The following is a 23804-nucleotide window of genomic DNA, read 5'->3' as shown; positions in this document are numbered from 1 at the left end:
CAAAGTGGAGAAAATCAAGTGAAAAAGATAAAGAAGTCCCATGAAAATCTCCATTTTGTGCGAGCTGCAGTGCATGAGAAGCAAGCTACAGCCTGAGAATTCCAGAGAGCACTCGAGCTTCAGGTTGCAGCGCCCCAAAGGCGCCTGCCAGCCAGCCATCGCGCGCTTAGGCGCAGTTCAAGGCGCGCTTAGGCGCGCATCCCAGAATCTGCCAGGAAATTGAGGCGTGCGCTGCAGCGCACGTCCATGGGCTTAGGCGCGCGTCTTGGAACCCTAATGACGCGCGCTGCAGCGCGCCTTTCTCGAAATTGGACATTCGGGAGGTGATATACAAGGAAAAGAAAGCTGCGAGTTTGAAGGAGTGGGACACAGGGAGTGGAGAATTGAACCAGAGACACGGTTGGAGCCCTAGATCTGAAGAAAAGCAGCTGTAACCAAGGATTTCTGAGATTTTCAAGGGGATTCAAGGCAGTTTGAAGGCTTTGGAGGAGATTATCCAACAGGAGTTCTTCATTACTTTCTCCCTTTGTATTTCTTGAATTGTTTGTTTAATTTCTGCTTAAACTATGGATCTTTGGTAATTTTGTAATTGTGGATTTAATTTCGAATATGGATAGCTAATTTCCTCACGCTAGGGGGGTTTGATCTAATTTAATGAAAGTTATATTTTGAAAGTCTGTTTGCTTGTTGAATGTTTTATATTCCAATCTTTTGTGTTTCTTGTGCTTAATTTCTAATTTAATTACCCATTTGATTAGAGACCCTAGATGTATGAAATTAGGCTCGGGAGAGTTAATTTTATACGTTGAGAATTAAGCGACGCAACCTAAGGAGATATTGAGTCGAGAGGCTAGTATAACCTTAGGAGATCGAATATGGACTTAACTTAAAGAATGCATAATTGGTAAAATTAATAGGGATATTAGTTTAATCGATTTAGCATATTATTTCACTTAGCGCTCGAGAGAGGGAGTGAGATTATCTTAGTACCCATGATCTAGGATTGAATATAATACATCGACAAGTGACGGATTTAGATAAATATAGCATAATTAGGTGAAGTCGAATCCCCCCTAACCCATTTTAAATATAGAGATCCCTTCGATCCAAATCACCTTCGCATCCGTTGTTTGCATTTTCTTAGTCTAGTTTAGTTGTTTAATTTAGTTTCAATCCCTTAATTTCACATTGTCTAGATAAAATCAGTTTAGATAAAGAGTGATACTTAGTTCTTCCTAATTAACAATCCCAGTAGACGATACTCGATCCTCGGATCATTATTACTTCGCGATTCGTACACTTGCGAGCACACATTAAATTTTAAGCAAAAGTATTTTCGCGTACAAGTCCCATAGCCAAGATATAATCATTGAATCTTCTTCATCCCATGCAGCAAATCCTGGATCTGTCTTTGCTGGTCTTCCAAGCAAGTGGCTTGAGTTTTCCCTTGCCCTTGAGGTAAGTACGAACAACTTGTGACCATTTGAGAAAATTCTTTCCATTACCGGTATGACATCCTAATATTCTGCAGATCTCCAGTTTTCTGGGCGGCAGAAACATCCTCGGATGAAGAGGTGCTGGTGGACTTGATTTCGGTGGTGGACATGATGAAGGAACGAAAAAGAAAACTAAGAAGATGAATCGGCAGTAATGAAGATGAATCTACGTTACACTCTCAGCAAACCCTAGAAAAGAAAGAATAACCGGCGGCAATAAAGGCACACCGGAAGGCATGGCAATGAAGGCCTAAAAAACGGAAATTCCCAGAAAAAAAAGCCCTAGGGCTCTGATACCATGACACAAATAATGATGGGAATAATTGTGTTATTTACTCTTGATGTTACACGGCTATATATAGGGAATTACAAGAGAAAAGAAAGGAAACTGACTCAAGTAAAATCAGGAAACTAAATCCCTTAATTTAAAGGATCTCAACTAATTGACACAAATAATATCTACACTTCGACAGTTGGCTATACTTGGGTTAAAAAAAAATTGCAGTCTTGTAGTCTATTCTCCATTGAATGGAATTTTTTGAATAAAAGGCTTGTGGTTCAAAGAAGGTGACCTCCATGGAGTGATAGATTCTCTTTCTTTCAGGTGAATAACACTTATACCCTTTCTGAGTGGGAGAGTAGCCTAAGAATATACATTTAATGGGTCTAGGATCAAGTTTACCCCTATGCTGTGAATGCACATGCACAAAGGCAGTACAACCGAAGATTTTTAAGGGTATACCTAAGGTAAGCCGAATAGAGGGGTATTGGTGAAGAAGTAGCTGATGAGGTGTTTGAAATTTAAAGACTCTAGAAGGCATACGATTAATGAGATAGGTGGCAGTCAGAATAGCATCTCCCCAGAAGTGTTTTGGAACGTTCATGGAGAACAGAATTGATCTAGCCACTTCAAGGAGATGCAGATTTTTCCTTTCTGCCACTCCATTCTATTGTGGTGTATCGACACAAGAACTCTGATGGATAATTCCCTAGTGGACAAAATATTTCCCAAGATTATCATTAAAGAAATCACGAGCATTGTCAGAACGGAAAATTTTAACCTTTGTCTGAAATTGAGTTTGGATCATTTGATGAAAGATCTTAAAGATTGAACATGCGTCTGATTTTTCTTTCATGAGATATACCCAGGTTACATGAGTATGATCATCCATGAATAAAATGAACCACTTTGTCCCCGAAATATTTTTAATTCTTGAGAGACCCCATATATCACTATGAATCTGGCAAAAGGTTACGAGTTTTTATATCTGTAGGAAATCCGTGTGATTCCATGGGGGTATCCGAGTGATTCCCATGGATTTTGTGTCTTAATTTAGTATTTTGACTTTATGTTTATTTCCTAATTTCTTTGTAGTATTTTTGGTAGTTTCTAGGAGAATAAACGTGGTAATAAGAAGTTACCATATTTGTACTTTTTGTTCTCTCTATTTAAAGAGAGCCTTTCCTATAAACCAAATCATTTCCTCTAAAACTCTTTATGGTATCAGAGTGGAATTGAGTTTTTCCCCTGCTCTTTCTAATGGCCAAAACCGCCATGACTAGGGCCATAACTAGGGCCTCTCGGGAAGCTGCCTTCGACGCCACAAGCGGGCAAACCTCGACATCAACTACGGCCACACCCCAACAAATCATCCACAACATCAACGACAACCATTCATTGCAGATTACACAGCATAAGTTGAATGGTGCGAATTATGTAGAATGGTCTCAGTCGGTTGTCCTTGTGATTGATGGAAAAGGACGGCTGGACTACTTGACAGGAGAAGCCATACCACCTGAGGATAATTAGTGCAAGAACGTTTTTCTTTTCTAAAGGCTATAGGAATATCAAGATCATAAGGCTCTTGTATGAGACTCATTAGGAATAGTCACATTAGTTGACTCTAAGTATTATTATGTAAAAAAGTGTCTAGAGTACATGGAGTGCTTATAGGTTCATTACTCGGAGTCTCAAATTGAGCTTGCACCAAGGGAATAGTAGGCTCTTTACCGTTTTTCCGATTCTTCCTCCTTGAGTAAACCTAAAGCTCTAAGTTACTCTCCTTAGGGATAGTTGGTAGTATTTCTCCCCCTATCGAAGTATCAACTATGCTTGGCAAAATAGATTTAGGAGCATTATTATCATGAATAATTGGAAGAACAGTATCCTTATCATTAGGTGGTGTATCCACAATTTTAGGTAAAGAAGTAAAAGTAGGAATCACATCCCAAAAATTTTCTTCTTCAATAGTTTCTCCCCCTGAAGGAAATTTTTTTTGAAAGTAAGGTTGATGTTCAAGAAAAGAAACATCCACAGTAACAAAAAATTTCCGAGTTATGGGATTAAAACATTTATACCCCTTTTTGTTTGGAGCATAGCCTACAAACATGCATTTTTCAGCCCTTGGATCAAGTTTAGACCGCCCCGTACTAGATAAATGGACATAAGAGGTACAGTCAAAAATTTTAAGGGGCAGATCCGATGAAATGCGAATAGAGGAAAAAAAAAATTAGACTTTCAAGAAGAGTACTATAGAAACTCGAGTAAGCATCCTGTTAATTAGGTAAGCTGCTGTTAGAACTGCATCACCCCAAAGATATTTAGGAATATTTATTGAAAACATAATGGCACGAGAGACTTCAAGTAAATGTTTATTTTTTCGCACAGCAATACCATTTTGCTAAGGTGTGTCAACACAAGTGGATTGGTGATGAATCCCTTTTTCCCTAAAAAGACTTTCAAGGATTTTATTAAAATATTCGGTGCCATTATCAGTGTGCAAAATTCCTATTTTAGTTTGAAATTGAGTTTCAACCATTGTATAAAATTTTTTAAACAAATTCTCAACCTTGGATTTTTCACTCATTAAATAGATCCAACATAATCGAGTATGATCATCAATAAAAGTTACAAACCATTTTCTACCGGAGAGAGTTATGATCCTTGAAGGACCCCAAACATCACTATGAATTAAATAGAATGGTTTTGAAGATTGATAAGGTTTTGAAGAAAAAGTAGTTCTCTGACTTTTTGATAAGATGCAATTCTCACAATAAAGTTTTAAATAATCCACACCACGAAATAACATAGGAAATAATGTTTTTAGATAGGGAAAACTAGGGATACCTCGGTTATTCCACGAGTTTCATGATTCGGTAATCGGAGGACACTCGGAGCATTCTCCGTTTCCTGCGCACATACAAGCGGCTATCCGCGGTGGGTTTTTAGTGGGGTATGAAGCGTCGGATCAGGGAACATGTGGCTACCAAAAGAACAAAAGCGGGAGATAAGCCACGGCAATGGTCTTCGTTCATTCCATGGGCCGAATATTGGTTCAACACTACCTTTAATGCTTCCACTAAGTTCACTCCCTTTCGCATTGTTTATGGTCGCGATCCCCCCGCGCTTCTTCGCTTCTCTGACTCTCCGGGAACTGTAGCGGCAGTGGAAGATTAGCTAGTCCTTCAGAATGAGATGTTGGACCTCCTAAAATCTCATCTGCTGTTAGCTCAGCAACGTATGAAGAAATTTGCCGATAGTCACCGACGGGAATTGAGTTTTGAGGTGGGTGAATTGGTTTTGCTTAAGCTATGGCCTTATTGGCTCAAGTCACTTGCTCGTTGCGTGAATGAGAAGCCTGCCCCGCGCTTCTATGGGCCGTTTGAAATATTGGACAGGATTGGACCGGTGGCATATCTTTTGCATTTGCCAGCAGATGCTCGCCTCCACCCTGTTTTCCACATTTCCCAGTTGAAGCCCTTCAAAGGGAACGCTTCTCAGGTGCAGCCGCTTCCTACGCAGCTCTCTGTTTCCCGCTTGCAATTTCCTTCTTTCAACCTTGGGGAGAAGGTTGTTTTCGGGGGGGGGGGTAATGTTAGGCCACCTATCACGTTGGTCTACTCTAGGAAAAGGGGCTGAAAGGGGAATACGCTGGGACTGGGGGAGGAAAGTGGAAATATGGGAAAGGGGTGCTGAGGTGGCAAGTTGGTTACGAGCTGGAGGTGGCAAGTTGGTTACGAGTAGGGGTGCTGAGGGACAAGGTTGTTTTCGGCGCGGGGGGGGTGGGGTGGGGGGTGCTGAGGTGGCAAGCTGGTTACGAGCTAGAGGTGGCAAGTTGGTTACGAGTAGGTGAGCTGGGGAGTATTTAGGCGGAGTGGCCTGGGAATTGGTGTCTGTTGATTGGGAATTATGTTAGCAGACCTTGGAAGGAAGGAGAACCTTGAATTCTCCATTGTTCTTGCTTTTCTTATTTTCATGGCTGTAATTCCTCTCTTCGGAGAGACAGAAGCGTGATTAATAAAAGGAACTTGACACATTTTCAAGTATATTACTCTGAGTTTGTGTTCTGTTATTAGTCTATGTGGGGGGGGTTCCTAACACCTAGTCTATAGTGCCAAAGCAATATTTTATCCTTAACAGGAATAGAACTAATACTAAAGCCTTTAGCTTTTTTATTCTTGGAGTCTCCATCTTCTACATAGTAAAGGCCATCTATCACCTTAGCACTGCCAATCGTCCAATCGTCTTCCTCGAGTTCCTCTCCTAAAACACACAATGAGATTCAAAAAAGGAGAGATGACAATTAGAATCCTTAGACAATTTGCTCACTAATAGAAGGTTACATGCAAGTTTAGGTACATGACGAACATATTTGAGTGATAAGGTATTAACATTTTTATCAAACCTTTGCCGGCAATGGGAGAAAAAGATCCATCTGCTATACAAATTTTTTCATGGCCAAAACAAGGAGTATAAGTATGAAACAAATGGGAAAAACTTGTCATGTGGTCAAAGGCTCCTGAATCTATTATCCAAGGAGTAGAATGTGAAAAACAAGATAAGGCAACCGATTCTCTACCTGATTGAGGAAGAGAAGCACTAAGAGTACCCGATAATCCTGAGTTAGATTTCAGCAGCTTAAGGATATGATCAACCTGCTCCTTGCTAAAGGGACCAACCGCGGCTTCATGTGCAACAGGCGAGGAATTGAATCTGCCTTCATATTTGCCTTTCTAGTTTGCTAGTTTCCTGTGAAGCTTCCAGCACGTTTCATGCGTATGGCGTGGTTTGCTGCAGTGATCACACCACACACGAGGTTTCTCTTCAGATTTTTGAGGGTTGAAATGGCCAGCATGTGCCTCAGCAGTGGCAAGGGCAGAGTTGTCAACATTATGGCATGGTATTTTCTTACCAAGCATGACAAGTCTATGACTTTCCTCTTTACGAACCTCAGAAAAAACTTCTCCAAGGGATGGAAGGGGCTGTATGCTGATTATTCTCCCTCTAACCTCATCAAACTCAACATTGAATCCAATAAGGAATTTGAAAATACGATGATCCTCTACAGTTTTCTTATAATGATTGCAGTCCTCAAGAGATTTCCACTCATAATACTAAAAAGGTCCAGATCTTGCCACAAAAGTTTTAGAGAATTAATATATTTTGTGACACTTCCCTCACCTTGGCGGATTTCTCCGAGTTTCAGTGTTTAATTCAAACACTTGGGACTGATTTCCCAAGTCTAAATACATTTGATTGATATTGTCCCAAAGCTCCTTAGCAGTGTGGTAACACATGTAGTTGGAGCTAATTTCTTCCTCCATTGAATTCATCAACCACGTCATCACCATGGAGTTTTCAGCATCCCAAGTTGGATGAGAAGGATCTTCCTGGGCAAGTTCCTTCTTTTCTCCTATCAGGTAGCCAATCTTCCCTCTCCCGCAGATGTACATGCGCACGGACTGAGACCAGCACAGGAAATTATCTCCATTCAATCGTATTGTAATGATCTGGACAGAATGGGAATCATGGGCAGAAACATGTGGCCTAGACAGATCAGTTTCAGTGGTTTTTGACTGGTTCACAGAGGTGTTTGTGGACTCTGACAAAGTTTCAAACATTATGAAAGGATGGCTGGGACGGCTAAGGTTCTAATGTAAGAGGACGGCTAGGGTTCAAAGAATTAAAATGATCAATCGCTCTGATACCATATAAACGAATATGGAGAAGAAAATAATATGTTTTTCATATATTGTTAGGTTTACAATGTATACAGGGAAATGCTATTCTAGGAAAAACTAATAAATATGGAATGTTAATAGCTGTACAAAATAAATCCTAATTGCTACTTTCCTAATCTTCTTCAATCATGCTCCTTGACCTAATCTTCTATGATCAACCTAATTATCCCTAATATTTGGTCTAATTGATACCGAATATCTCCTTCAACAAGTTGGTACAGGAGCCAATCCATATTTGCTGCTAAGGACAAGGGAACTCGAACAGTGTTGAGCGTTTGCAACTGGAGCAAACATTTCTGTGTAGTCTATCCCGTAGGTTTGTGTGAAGCCCTTTGCCACCAATCGGGCTTTGTACTGCTCCACTGAACCATCTGGTTTTACTTTAATCGTGAACACCCACTTGCATCCCACTACTTTCTTGTTTTGTGGTAGTTCCACTAGGCTCCAAGTCTCATTTTTTTCAAGGGCACGCATTTCTTCTAGCACAGTAGACTTCCATTCTGAGACAGCTAGAGTCTCAATAGTCCTGGGAATGTCAAGTCTAGAAAGCTTTGTTGTGAAAGCACGAAATGAGGTTGATAGGTTATCATATGACACAAATTTAGAAATTGGGTGTTTTGTACATGACCTAACACCTTTTCTTAGAGCAATAGGATCATCTAGCCTATCATGGAGAGTTTCGGGATTATCTGAGGATGAAGGACTAGAACCCACCATAGGTTCGGATTCAAGGCAGCCCGTAGTGCCTGTGAGTTGTTGGGCGCGTTTGGAACTCGTTTCAAAATGATTTTGTTTTTTGTATACAAATGAAAATGAAAACGCTTTTAATCTTAGACAGAAATCATTTTTGAAAATGTGTTTGGTAGTTTTATTAATAGATTGTTTTCAGTGTAAAAAAACCCAGTAATGTCTCTCTTTCTCTCTCTCTGCTAGAGAAAGGAGAAAATGAAAACAAAACATGAAAAATGACTAAAAGTCGTTTTTCATTTATCTCATTTTACACTAAACCAAAAAATCATTTTCATTTATGTTTTTTGTCTTTATTACGCCAAACGTCATTTTGAAAACGTTTTCATTTTTTTTTTCTCGAAAAACGAGATCAATTCCAAATACGGCCGTTTATTTCATTGAAAATTTTTCCTCCGAGAGTAGACTTGCAGTTGTGGAATTGGCAATGAAGGTGGCTGCAGTGGTTGGGAAGATGGCTGCAGTGGCTAGGAAGATGGTTGTGGAGCTTCAGGCTCTGTTTCGGTGTGGGCTGGAGCTAGAATCTCGACAATGGTGGCTGACAGTGGGGCCGAAGTTCCTTCAACTGTGGTGTCCCATTCCCACACATAAGCTTCTTTATCATACTCTCCCCCTGAAGCGAAGTGTGGGAATAATATGGTATCTCTTCAAAGAAGGTAACATCTCGGGTAACAAAGGTTTTTTTTTTTTTGGGGGGCAGAAACATCGATATCCCTTTTTTGTTGGAGAATAGCCAAAGAATATAGTCTTTATGGCTCGGGGGTCGAGTTTGGAGCGGTGTTGGGAATGGACATGGACAAATGCAGTGCAGCCAAAGGTTTTGAGAGGATGGTTATTGGTGAATGCGGAAAAATAAATAAGAGAATAGCTTATTCATTGATACTGAATTAGGTTACAACAGGAGGTATAAATACAAATATGAGAGCCAAAGAATCAGCAAAAAGAATCTCCTAAAAATCTGGAAATAACCACCAGAATATACAGCTATCTAAATCTCCTAAGAATCAGGAAACTAACAAAAAATATTCTATAATAAAACTTTCCCAAAATAACCCACATAATCCGACACTCCCCCTCAAGTTGGTAAATGGATGTCTTCCATTCCAAGCTTGGTAATTATATTCTGAAACACGGCACTTGACAGGCCCTTGGTGAGAACATCCGCCAATTGATCCTTTGAAGAAACAAACGGAGTGCAAATTAAGCCACTTTCGAGTTTTTCCTTAATAAAGTGCCTATCGACTTCTATATGCTTAGTCCTGTCGTGTTGTACGGGGTTATGAGCTATACTAATAGCTGATTTATTGTCGCAGTACAACCTCATTGGTCCTTCCTACTTTATCTTCAAGTCGTCCAATATAATCTTCAACCACAACAGTTCACAAATTCCCACTGCCATTGATCTAAATTCTGACTCTGCACTTGACCTTGCAACCACATTCTACTTTTTACTTCTCCATGTGACAAGGTTTCCTCCTACAAAAGTACAGTAACCCGAGGTTGACCTTCTATCGTCTAAAGATCCTGCATAATCTGCGTCAGTGTAGGCTTCGAGGGTCATGTGTTGTCCTCTTTTGAACAAAATACCTTTCCCAAGGTTGCCCTTAAGGTATTGCAGAATTCTGTGGACCGCCTTGAGATGCATTTCTTTAGGGTTGTGCATGAATCTGCTTACAACACTAACAGCAAATCCAATATCTGGCCTTGTGTGTGTCAAATAAATCAGCCTTCCAACAAGCCTCTGATAGGAACTTTTATCTACTGCCGAATCTTCAGGTGCCTCGCATAGTCCATGGTTGAACTCAATAGGTGTATCCATAGGTTTACAGCCTAGTTTTCCTGTCTCTTTTAGCAAATCCAGTACATACTTTTGCTGTGAAACGAAAATTCCTTGCTTTGAGTGAGCCACCTCAATACCAAGAAAGTATTTTAATCTCCCAAGCTCCTTTATATCAAATTCCTTCAGAATCCACTGTTTTAACTCTTGCATTTCTCTAGCGTCATTGCCTGTTACTATCATGTCATCTACATACACCAATAAAGCCGTCACTCCCCCTGAATCCGAATGTCTTATAAACAAGGTATGGTCACCTTGGCTTTGCTTGTATCCTGCGGCAATCATTACCTTGGTGAGTCTTCCAAACCAAGCTCTTGGCGATTGCTTGAGCCCATAGAGCGCCTTCTTCAGCTTACATACCATACCTTCTTTTGATTCAAACCCTGGAGGAACTTCCATATATACCTCTTCCTCCAGATCTCCGTGCAAAAAGGCATTTTTAACATCAAATTGCTGTAGATTCCATCCGAAATTTGCAGCCAACGACAACAGGACTCGCACTGTGCTCATCTTTGCAACTGGTGCAAACGTCTCAAGATAATCGATGCCATAGGTTTGAGTATACCCTTTGGCAACCAACCTTGCTTTATATCTTTCAATTGAGCCATCCGACTTGTATTTTACGGTGAACACCCATCTACATCCAACTGGTTTAACCCCTTTTGGCAACTCGACCAACTCCCACGTATTATTCTTCACAAGTGCTTCCATCTCCACTTTTCATAGCATTCTCCCATTTCTTGTCCTCTAGTGCCTCAGAAAAATCTCTTGGAATGGTTATGGTATGGAGACTACTTAGGAAGGCTCTATGACTTTGGGAGAGGTTTTGGTAGGTCAGAAATAGGTATAGTGGATGTTTGGTGCAAGCTCTAGTTCCTTTTCTAAGTGCAATGGGTAGGTCTTCATCATCTGGTTTTTCATGATTATCTGTGGGTTGGCTAGGTTCGGCTGGTGATGTCTGTCTTTCTGTGGTTAAGATACCAGTTTCGGAAATCTGAACAGTAGCACTAACCGGAGATTGTACCTGCACAGATTGAGGAACGCGAACTTTCTTCCTAAAATATTGCTTCAATGGTTGAGCATTGTCTTGGATTCCCTCATCTGACGGTGGAACTGGACCAGGAACAGACTCAGGACCAGGAACAGATTTGGGAGGAATGGTAGATGGAACAGACTCGGGAGGAATGGACTGGACGGATGGGACTTGAGATTGAAAGTCAAGAAGCAAGTCCCTCGCTCTATCTTCAACTAAATTCTCCCCCTGAAGATAGGTATGTTGAAAGAAGGACTCATTTTCAACAAATGTAACATCAGCAGTAACAAAGAATTTTCTTGTGGATGGATGGAAACACTTATACCCCTTTTGGGTAGAAGAATATCTGATAAAGACACAATGAAGAGCACGCGGATCAAGTTTCCCCCTGTTTTGAGAATGAACATGAACAAAAGCAACACTCCCAAAAATCCTAGGAATGAGGTTATTGGAAGCCTGGAAGTTAGGAAAAAAATTCATTAGAATTTCCATGGGACTTTTGAAGTTAAGAACCCTTGTAGGAAGTCTGTTGATAAGATGGGCAGCAATTAGAACTGCTTCCCCCCAGTATGATTTAGGAACATGTTTGTGAAACAACAAGGTTCTAGTAACATCTAAGAGATGACCATTTTTTCGTTCGGCTACCCCATTTTGATGTGGTGTGCTAACACATGATGACTCGTGTATGATTCCTTCTCTTTGAAAAAAAGGATAAAGGATTTGGTTGAAATAATCTTTGGCATTGTCTGAACGAAATCTTTTGATTTTTACATCAAATTGTGTCTTGATCATGTTTAAAAATTTGGAAACACGGTACCAACTTCAGATTTATTTTTCAACAAGTATATCCACGTTACTCGAGTACAATCATCGATGAAGAAAACAAACCATTTGGCTCCAGAAATGTTTGGAACAGTTGAGGGACCCCAAATATCACTATGAATAAGATAAAAAGGATTGCGAGTTTTTGTATTACTTATTGGAAAAGAGGCACGTTTGTGCTTGGCAAGTTCACACTCATTACAATGAAAAGACTCTAGTTTGGACCCTTTGAACAATGAAGGAAACATCAACTTAAGAACGCTGAATGAAGGATGACCTAAATGACGATGATAAAGCCAAATTTTATTTTGTTTGACATGACTGACTCTGAAAGAAATGTTGTAGATGGGGAATCTTCGACTTTAGCTCTTCCACTTCGACTTTCCAGGTAGTAAAGACCGTCCCTCTCACTAGCATGTCCAATCTTCCTCTTCGTGCCCTGTTCCTGAAACACACAATGTGATGGAAAGAACGTTACACTGCAATTGAGATCTTTGGTGAGTTTCCGGATAGAAACTAAATTTGCTGACAATTTTGGAATATGAAGAACATTTTTAAGGGTGAGGGAATTATTGATATAAATGTCTCCTTGTCCAGCTACGGTAGTAACTGATCCATCAGCAATAGTTATCTTTCGGTGGCTGCAACATGGTGTGTAGGACGTGAAATAGTTAGGGGTATAGGTCATATGGTCGGTGGCTCCGGAGTCTATTACCCAAGTATGTGGAGAAATTTTTTCTGAGACATTAATAGCACAAGAAGAGGAAGAAATACCTGAAAACGCCAGTGAGCATGTACTACCCGTACCTGTCGTGGAAGGCTTTTCAAGTGTCTCCAATAAACTTCTTAATTTTTCAATTCCTTCCTTGTGAAAACCTAGTGTCAGATCACGCGAACCAGAACCTCCTTCATCATGTGATTGAGTGCTCGCAACATGTGCTTGTCCCCTGTCATTAGCAGCCCGATTGGGTCTCCCGTGAAGCTTCCAGCAGCGGTCCCTGGTATGGCGGTGTTTTTTGCAATATGTGCAAAACAGTGAGTCCCTATCCCTATTGGCAGATTTGGACTGATTGGCAGGAACAAATGGTGGATTGGCTGGAACAAATGGTGAAATAGGGATGGTTTCCTTCCCTTCATTAGCCTTCACAGCTTTGGACACCATGGCAGATCCGTCTCCTCCATCTGTCTCCAACATAACACTTCTTCTTCCTTCCTCTCCACGGATAATCAAAATGGTTTCGTTTAATGACGGCAATTCTGGTTTCCCCAAAATCTGCACTCTGACCGCATCAAAGTCAACATTGAGACCGGCAAGAAAGTCATAGATATGTTCCTTCTCAACAAATCGCTTTAAAATCGCTGCATCCTCACTACAACGCATCTGAATGCATTGATAGTGATCCATTTCCTGCCACGGGCCTTGTAAAAAACTTGAATATTCTGTGACAGTTCGTGTACCTTGTTTGGCTGCATGAATCTTTGTCTTGACTTCATAGATTTGAGCAGCATCATTGACCTTGGAATATGTTTGTTGGATAGCATCCCAAATTTCCTTGGCGGATCCGAGAAACATGCACGTATCGCTTATCTCTGGTAGCATCGAATTCCATAACCAAGACATCACCATCGAATCTTGTTCATCCCACGCAGCAAACTTCGGATCATCCTTTGAAGGACCCGTGCCTAGTAAGTGGCTTAATTTTCCCCGTCCCTTCAAGAACGTCCGAACAAGCTGTGACCATTTCAAATAATTCTTTCCGTTCAGTCGATATGATGCCTGAATATTTTGCAGGTCTCCGGGCTGGACAGCGGTTACACTCTCTGTTACTGGAGTGCCCGATGTTGCTGTGGTTTCCGCAGACTCAGACATGGTTAATAGATCGACTAGAAAGATGAGAGAATGGACGAATGGAATTGAAAAAAAAAAAAGGAATAAAGGATTTCAGTAGAAACAAGAGAGATTCCAACGGCAGAACAGAGAAACAGAGGAGATTTCAGCAGGCAGAAACGCAGCTGAGGAACAATACTGAAATCGCAGATTAAAGGAGGCTGAAAGAGAAGGAAAGGGCCGGAAAAAATAACCCAGAAAAGAGCCTAAAGCTCTGATACCATGCAGAAAAATAAATAAGAGAATAGCTTATTCATTGATACTGAATTAGGTTACAACAGGAGGTATAAATACAAATATGAGAGCCAAAGAATCAGCGAAAAGAATCTCCTAAAAATCTGGAAATAACCACCAGAATATACAGCTATCTAAATCTCCTAAGAATCAGGAAACTAACAAAAAATATTCTATAATAAAACTTTCCCAAAATAACCCACATAATCCGACAGTGAGGATATTCAAGTGTGGAACTCGAGTTGTGAGGACAGACAATGGGGATTTAAATTTGAGGGGACAACTGGGTAATTTATTGATGAGAAAGGCAACGGTTAAAATGGCATCACCCCACAAATATTTGGGTACATTCATAGTGAACATAAGGGCACGGGCCACTTCCAGTAGATGTCGATTCTTTCTTTCTGAGACTCCATTTTGCTGTGGTGTATCAGTACAAGAACTTTGGTGAACGATTCCATGATGGTCAAGATAATTACGCAAAGTGGACTGGAAATATTCACCACCATTATCAGTTCTTCAAATTGAATTTTTTTCTGAAATTGGGTTTGAACCATTTTATGGAAGGTTTGAAAGATTTGGCAAGTTTTAGATTTTTCTTTAAGCAAGTAAACCCAAGTTACTCCTGTATGGTCATCAATAAACGTGATAAACCATCGTTTTCCATTCAAGGTTGTTACCCTTCACTGTGAATTAAGGAGAAAGGCATAGGGGCGTATATGGTTTTGGTGAGAAAGGAACACAAGTATGTTTAGCCAGTTGACAAATATCACAAGCAAAGGAAATAGAATCTTTATTTCTAAATAGAGTTGGTAACAAAAACTTCAAATATGAAAAACTGGGGTGGCCTAGTCTATGATGCCACACCATTATTTCTCTATCAGTAGAAACCGAAACAGGTGACACTCCTGACACAAGTGCTTGCCGACTCTTAGATTCTGAATTCTCAAGGAAATAAAGTCCCTTATAGGTTCTAGCACTGCCAATCGTCTTCCCCGATGATAGATCCTGAAATTGACACATGGAAGGAAAAAAATTAGCTACACAGTTATTGTCACGTGTGAGTTTACTAATGGACAACAGATTGCATTTCAAGGCTGGAACATGTAGGACAGAATGAAGAATAAGGGTTTTTGAGACTCGTATTGAGCCTATTCCAACAATAGTGGCTAGAGATCCATCTGCAATCTTAATTTTAGCAATACTAGAACATTGAGTATAGGACGAAAAATGTTTAGAACAACCTGTCGTGTGGTCAGAGGCACCGGAATCAATGATCCACGGTTCCTGAGTATGAAGTGAAGAGAGCAAGGCTGAATGGTTACCATTGTGTGTCATGGTGCACAATCCTACATTGGAAATTGCCTTAGATAGTGCTGGTGTTGGAGTGAGACGACGGTAAAGTTGCTCTAGCTAGTCCTTATTCAGTGCAATCGAAGAGTCTGCATGATGTTGTTGTGTGGGAGCATCCATTCCATGTTTATCTTGGGAGACTTGGAAGCCTCTTCCTTCGTTCTGCTTTCGAGGAGTCCAGTTTGCTGGTTTTCCATGGATTTTCCAGCAAGTATCTTTGGTGTGTCCAGTTCGCTTGCAATGATCACACCAAGGCCGGTTCCTTCTCTGTTTGATTCTCGCTGCTGGACTGTGGTCCTCGGGCGGCTAAAGCAGAGGCATCCGTGGTTGAGATTCCGGCATCATTGGAATTTGAGATTGCAGCATCATATCATTAAGAGTTCCTAACATCAATCTCTTTTGGCTCTCTTCCTGCTTTACATCTGAAAAAACTACACAAACATCTGGTAGAGGCTTTGTACTTAAGATCCTTCCACGAACATCATCTAGATTTTTATTAAGACCAAGCAAAAACTTGTAAACTCGATCTCTTTCCTGAATTTCCTTATACCGCTTGTGATCCTCAGCACAGTGCCGTGTTGTTTCGTCAAAAATATCCAATTGTTGCCAGTAGCGTGATAGAGTGTTGAAGTATTTCGTTACGCTGAGTTCTCCTTGGCGTAGATCATTCAGAATACCTTTGAGTCTGAAGTGTTCTCCTTGTTGGAATAACTCCGCTTCACAGCATCCCACATCTCCTTTGTTGTTTTATAATACATGAAGTTTTGTCCCATCTCATTATTCATGGAATTGATCAGTCATGACCTAACCATACTATTTTCTGTTTTCCAAGTTTTAAACTTGGGATCCTTCTCATTCGATTGTGCAGCATCACCGGTGAGATAGTCTTCTTTTCCTTTCCCTTCTATGAACATCATCACAGAATATGACCATTGGACAAAATTATGTCCATTGAATTTATGACTCGTGACTTGCTGAAAGGGGACTTCAAATCCATTGGTTGGAGTCGGATTGACAATCCCTGATGAAGCAGAGGTAACCTCGGACGATGAGGTCTCTTTTCCACCGGCCATTCCGTATTTTGGCATTACGGTTGGTAGAGAAATTAGGGTTCAAAGAGTGGCTCTGATACCATGAAAGTAGATTTGAAAGGAATGATCTGCTATATTTTTATTAAATGTGGCGGAAATACATTTAACTAGGCAGCAAAAAATAACAAAATAAAGAAAATCTCCCTAATAATGTGGCTGATTTGCTGTAACAATCAAATCGGATTTTATTGACTAAAACCTAATCCTAAACAGCCGGATAACCAATAAGGAAGATTTGAATATTTCAAATTAATTCAAAAATCTTCTAGATTGATTTAATCGAGTAGAATCCGATCAAATCAATTTGATTTGATCTGCCGACACAACCTACATATAGAGGTCAGTAGATACAGGGCCACCGGTTCTCTCACTCACTGACAGCTAGCAAATCTCCTAATTAATCAAGAAATCATTCCTAAAACATCTCAAGTCAACTTTCTCTAATTACATTCTCTAATTACCCTAAATCTACCACATAAATAAAGAATAAAATACAAATAAATTACAGCCTCTGCATTCCTAAGGCTAAGGAACCGGGATCATAATTCAACACAAAGGAGTAATGAGGGATGGACTAGCAGTTTAAGCTATTCGTATCTTCATTGCCTCAAGAAATGTTTAACCAACCTGATTTGGGTGCAGAACAACAGTGTTAACAGCAGCACGGCTTTCATATTCCCTTTGACAACCTGGTGCTCTGCGTTTTAGATAAACTTAAGTCAACAAATATCTAAATTAATGGCATTAGAATACGATAATCACATTACGATGAAATATACCTTGTATCCCAAATCTTTACCGTGCCATCCTCAGAACCTGAATACATCCATTTCCCATCACACTGAAATCCCACTGCCATCACATTATTAGTATGCAAATCATAGCTAATCTCCTGTGATGAAGTCAAAGAAAATAGGGGGTTATCAGCTAATAGTTTAGAAAGATCTATTTCCTTTTTCCTTCTTGTCCTCAAGGAAGAAGGCAAAAGAAAAGAAATGTGAAACTTGCAATGAACTCACCGGCTGATGGCTGTTTGAATTAATATCGAACAATCGAATGTGAGGATTACCAGCTGCAGCTAGGTATCGCTTATTCGGGCTTATCTCAAGCCTATTAACTTGCTAATACAAACACAAAAATCAGAGCCAATAGAGCACAGAACTGAAATTGAATAGGCAAAACCAGCACAACGTCTCAAAGGCAAAGTCCCTCAAAAACATGATATGTTGCCAATAAAGTATCAAGATAGAAGGAAAATTCACAAACATTTCATTATTCAGTTTTTGAAATTCAACCACGCATCATCCAACTTTACTTAGCTCGACTGGATATAGAACCCAGAAAATACTAACATCACATACCTAAACTCAAACGCTGCCTTTCCCTTCATACTTTAAGAAACCAAAGAGAGATAGCAAGGTAAATTAAAGCAAATTAGCACATCCAAAATATTTTTCTAATTTCTTCTTTAGCAGAATGTGAAAAATTACCTTTTGATCAACCATAAGCACCAAAAAAAAATATAATAATAATACAAAATAAAAAATAGTAATAGGCTATCAAACCGAATACCTGGGGTACCAAATTTGGTTTTGTTTCACGCCGTTTCCAATCTAAACGTTTAATTTCTCGTTAATTATAACAGTTGTTTTCTTGGCTGTTTCACTATCTCCATACTGCACATTTGTTTATGAGCTTCTTGAAATAAATAAAACATATGGTCTTTCTCATAAAGTAATTCACTAAATATCCAAACTATCATTAACACCCAAGAATAAATAGATATGCATAAGAAAAATAAATCTATAACCAATAACAACAATAGCATGAAAACTCCCAATACCATGACAAAGCACATAATGGGCAGTTTTCATTTGATTGGAAAGTCTCCTCTTAGTCACCAAAACAGTAAAGTTCATTGCCACTAACACTTATCCAACAATATAACCGATAACAATGTAACAAGTTTTTCTCCAAATAACGGGACAAAGCACATAATGGGCAGTTTTTATTTAAGTGGAAAATCCCCTATTAGTCACCAAAGCAGTACATTTCATTGCCATCAACACTTCTCCAACAGTCAAAATGACAAAAAAATATCGATCAAAATAACACGAACCGAATCAGGGTACTGGATGGTTCGGTAACAGCGGCCACTTTTGGCTTCCCAAAACCGAATAGTATGATCGTAGCTAGCCGTAGCAAGTATAACCGATGGTTGGCTCATCTTTTAATCTATTTCCAATCGGCAAAAGGAAAAAGGCTGATTTGATCAATCAGATAGTATACATACAAACAGTATTTGGTTGAAAATCTTGAAAAAAAAAAGTTATGGAATTTTCAGAACAATTTAGGTTTTTGTAACATTGGGGATTGGAAAAACTGGAAAATAATTGGCATGGTGGGATTGAAAATTAGGGTTGTGAAAGGGTTTTAGGGAGCTCCAACCAGAGTGCCAAGAGAACTTCATTGAGGAAATTTTGATGCGTCTAGACTCAAGTGCTTCCCCCAAAAATAATAATAAAATAAAAAGGAAAATGATCCACGGGCTGCATTTTATTAGATTAGAGGTGGGCCCACATAACAAGTTGGAGAAAGTATGCACTCAAGCAGGAATTAAACCCAAGAGAAAATGGTTGGAACTTATTTGAATTATTACCTCTTATTTTTTACTCTTTTAATAAATATAATTATTTAACTAAAAATAATATTAATAAAAAGTAAAAGGTAAAAATTTAAACTCATACACTCTAAAGAGTATTTGTCTCTTTTTTTTAAACCTAAAAGTACTCTTACATAATAAGTTTGGTTAGTTTAGTGGCGAAGCCAAGAAAGGTTTTCACGGAGGCCAAAGTTTTAAACTAAGGTATTGTTTTTTTCACAATTTAAGTTTTATTGTTAGTATTTTTTTTCATAAAAATTTAAAATCAACTTTTTTACTATAATATTTTTCTCTTACATACACAATTCAAATTTTCAACTTAAATTGTGAAAAGAACAACCTGTTAAACTATTAGTGCAACTATTTTTTAACTACTTTTTCTCTTTAATTATCTTCTTCTATATATTTATATTTTTTTTCTTTCTGTTTCCAAATGAAGCACGTTTATAATTAAGTTCAATTCACTTTTTATAGGGCAATATGTACAAAATTAGGAATTTATATAATAGTGTAGTTGATATTTTTATGTAGAATTTGAAATTTCAATTATGAGTGTGCTTAAAAGTCAAATTTTAAGGTATAATTGAAACATTTCTAATAAATTATAAGGGAGCACATAATAGCCAAATTTTAAAGGAGGATCTTGGACTCCACGGGGCAGCTACCCCTGGACTTAAGATAACTCTGCCATGTTTGTTTATTTCGCACGTTTGAGTTGAAAAGTAAATTTATGTGAGAAAAATATTACAACAGAAAAAATTAAATTTAAATTTTTGTGAGAAAATACTGTAACAAAAGTTTTATTTTAAGCTCTAACTTTTAAAATGTCTTAGACTAAGTTTTTAATTTATTAAATTGTCTCAAATTAATGCATTCTAATTCGACAATCTGATTGTTAAAATCACAAAAAAAGGACACGATTTTTTTCTTAACAATTGTATACATATATTCGATTTAAATTCAAGAATCGTTCATGAATTTACAATCAATAGTTAATGATTCAAATTTATCCTGAATCTTTATTTTTCTTTTATGACTGAAAACCATATTTGTTTTTTTATCAATCGAAGAGATTGATCCAATCCAATCAAAAAAGGATTTACATATACCCATAACTGCTCTTTTATTATCTTCTTCTATATATTTGTTTTTTTTTTCTTTTTTCAAAAGAATCACGTTTGTAATTAAGTTCAATTCACTTGTTATAGGGTAATATTTACAAAATTATGAATTTATATAATAGTGTAGTTGATTTTTAATTTAGAATTTTAAATTTCAATTATGAGTGTATATAAAAGTCAAATTTTAAAGTATAATTGAAACATTTCTAATAAATTATAAGGGAGCACATAATAAACGAAATTATAAGAATATATTTTTGGGGCCAAATTTTAAAGGAGCATTTTGGACTCCACAGGGGCAGCTGCTCCCGTGCTTAAGATTACTCTGCCGCTCTCTTTCTTTATTTATGCGTTTGAGTTGAGAATTTAAATTTTAAAGTGAATTTATGTGAGAAAAAATACTATAACAGAAAAAAATTTAAATTCTTGTGAGAAAAAATAATGTATTAAAAGTTTTATTTTAAGCTCTAACTTTTAAAATGTCTTAGACTAGTTTTCAATTTATCAAATTGTCTCAAATTAATACATTCAAGTTTCGACGATCTTATTGTTAAAATCACCAAAAAAAAAAAAAGGCGCGATATGTTTAGTTACAAAAGTAATCCAGACATGTTGAATTACGAAAATACCCATGTTAGATTGCACACGGTGCTCACAAGTTTTTTTTTTTTTTAGTTGATCGAGAGTTTTATAAGCGAATAAGTGAAAGCACTTATGTGAAATAATTTTTTAAATCAAAAACTTGTTTCGGAACGTTTTAAAAATAAAGGAACAAATTGAAAAATAAGATTGAAAGATAAAATGATTAATTATGAAAATACTATTTTTGTGGTAGTGCCATTTAATTCTACCACTTTTATGAAAAAGTTTGAAACACTCACTTTTAAATGAATAAAAAGACAATTTTACCCCAGACAGTTAGATATAGTTAATCACATTAACTGGAGTTAAGTGGTAATTAATTGGAAGGTTCAAATATGGTTAATCACTAATTAATTAGGGAAAATCAGTTTGTCATGACTAGAAAATTTGTCAAAGAAATTATTGTATAAGATAAAATTTCTTGGAATTCTTTGTATTATAAATATTAATACTTTTATGATAAGTATTTGTTGATATTAATATTGAATAGCAATTATAAGTTAAAGATCAGAAATTTCTGAATTATGATGTAGTTATCGAATTTCATACTATAATTAAGAAAGAGGCACGAAACAATGTGTTATTCCCACAAGTCGGTAAACACATGAATATTAAGATCATGAAATGAAAAAGAATTAAAAAACATCAATTCTAGGGTTTTAGAAACAATCAGAACGAAGAACAGACGAAAAATGGGTTCGGAAGGCCGAACCGAGAAAATTAGAGTTTTTAACATATTAGGATTGACCAAGTCAAAATTTTTTGACCAAGAGTCGACCAATAAGTCACTCTTAAAGAGTTAGTCAAGGATGAATAAAGTTGACCAACGGTCTGAGAAACGCAGATAAAACGTGCACCGGATGGGAAGTAAATTGAATCGAAATGAGATAATTATTAAGATTGAATGGTTGAGATTTAAGGTGATTAAATGGATGGAGGGCTAAGATTAAGACACATGGAAGGGAAGGATATAGCCGGCCAACCTTAAGGGAGAAGCAAGTAGATGTTTTGATTTTTTTTTTTTGTAAAAAAGACCTTAGAAAATGTCAAAATTACACCTAGGTCGCTCTCACCTTATGACCGGTTTTATAAGGGGGAAAAATACAAACCAAACATTCATTTTCCATGCAAGAAAACTAGAGAGCACTCAGCCAAAGAAAGAAAGAAAAAAAAATTTCCCAAAGTGAGAAAAACAAGTTCTAATCGAAATCGGTGAAAAAATACTGTTGATTCGTGTCACCACAACTTTCTCTTCATTTCCCTAAGTTAAAATTTTAATTTTTCTCCTCATCTTCTACTGTAGCTACACGTCCATGAACAATAGAAACCATGGAAAAATTTTGTTAGGGATGATGATTTGCTTATAGTTATTAAAGGGATCAAAAAACTTAATGACTAAAGGATAAATTTTTAGTTATTTAGTGTTTTTATTTATTGAGAATTATTGTGAAAATGATGACGAAACCCTAGTGGTCTATGCTATTTATGATGATAAAAGGAATGAAAAAGGTTGTGCTATGTGTTTGAGAGGTTGAAACAATGGATATAATGAGTTATGGTTAGCTCGGGAAACATGAAAAATTAGGCGGAACTCTACCGAAATTTAATTTGATAAATGTGAACCAATACCGGTTATAATGAAGAATAAGAGGAATGAGATTAGTAAAATAAGTTTATTAGGTGGTTAAAGATGTGTGAAAACCTAAAATGACGTAAATTTTGAGTTTTAGAACAAAATTGAAAACTAGGTTAATGATTCGAAAACTTGTACCGAGTCTATTTAGGCTAGAGGACCAAGATAGAAGCTTAATTTTAAAAATTGGCTAGCATCAAAGTTGTAAGAAATTTTGTTTCGAGCAACTTTTATGAATTAACTTTTTTTTTTTTTCCAAAAACAACCTCAGACGTCAGTTTCAGGCTGATTTCCGAAATAGGTCTAAAATTGTGATTTTAGGCCAAATATGCATGGGTTTGGTGCACATTGGTGACGTAAGAGATGTTTCGGTCCGGATACCAAACATGAAAATCGTATATCTTTTCAAGGATAAGAAGCCCCGTGAAAAACGCTTTTCGAGAAACTAGTTGTACAATATTCTCTTAAGGTCAACTGTAAATAGGTGCAAAACAACGCAGTAAGAAAAGAAAAATGGAACATTAAATAGATTAATGAAATAAACATGAAACTTAAGGATTTTAGACTCGACATGTGCATTTCATGAAAATAATATTTACGAACCAACGAATTCGAGTCAAATTGTATTGTAATTACTGGTCTTAGATTGTAAATCTAACGATCGGGAATTTATATGATAAGATCAGTAGGCGATCAAAGCAACAAAGTTTCTGGTGACTCAAAAGTTGTGACCTTAGCAGAACTCCTTTAAGTATCAGCAGTTCTTTTGTCTTTGACAGCAACAAGCTCATTTCTCCGTGTTGCACAAAATTGTGCATATTGTAGGTTTAATGTATGCTGACATGTGAAAGATGCTTCTTGAATATTATTTGTTGCAATAAATGTGCTTATGGATCTAAAGTAGTAGTAGAATTTTAATCTTTGAAAAAGTCAAAAGTCAAAGTCAACATCAACAAAAAAGTCAAACTTTTAAATAAAGTTAAATTTCATAAGAAATTGATAGTAATGCGTAAAGATGCAATACTAAGATTAAAATTACTCTTATGATAAGAAAAGATGACGCTAAGACGATGTATGAAGTAAAGATGATAAATGATAGAAAGTTAATAAAACTGGTTGTACCGGCGCCTTCGCAAGGGAGGTTATTTGAATGAAACCGTGGGTGAGTTAGTTTTGGGTCGCTACCCCACTTCTCATTGTTTATGTGCGCAACAGTACAACAGA

The 23804-nt window shown here is 37.6% G+C and overlaps 1 protein-coding gene across 3 annotated transcripts in view; it reads right to left on the bottom strand.

Moving 5' to 3' along the window:
• The window catches only part of LOC21399058 (protein LST8 homolog), a 42146-nt gene extending 23123 nt beyond the window's left edge, over nt 1-19023 (bottom strand). For all 3 annotated transcript variants that reach the window (XM_024171465.1, XM_024171466.1, XM_024171467.1), the window contains exons 1-4: nt 18642-19023; nt 17542-17643; nt 17302-17414; nt 17150-17219 (exon numbers count right to left, since the gene is read on the bottom strand). In XM_024171465.1, the coding sequence (XP_024027233.1) occupies nt 17150-17219; nt 17302-17414; nt 17542-17643; nt 18642-18749 (393 nt within the window). In that variant the 5' untranslated portion in view covers nt 18750-19023. The remainder of the gene's footprint in view (nt 1-17149; nt 17220-17301; nt 17415-17541; nt 17644-18641) is intronic.
• Nucleotides 19024-23804: the final 4781 nt, after the last annotated feature.

Source organism: Morus notabilis, unplaced genomic scaffold (assembly GCF_000414095.1).
Source record: "Morus notabilis unplaced genomic scaffold, ASM41409v2 Scaffold174, whole genome shotgun sequence".
Taxonomy (NCBI): Eukaryota; Viridiplantae; Streptophyta; class Magnoliopsida; order Rosales; family Moraceae; genus Morus; species Morus notabilis.
This window is presented reverse-complemented; position numbering and strand designations above follow the sequence as displayed.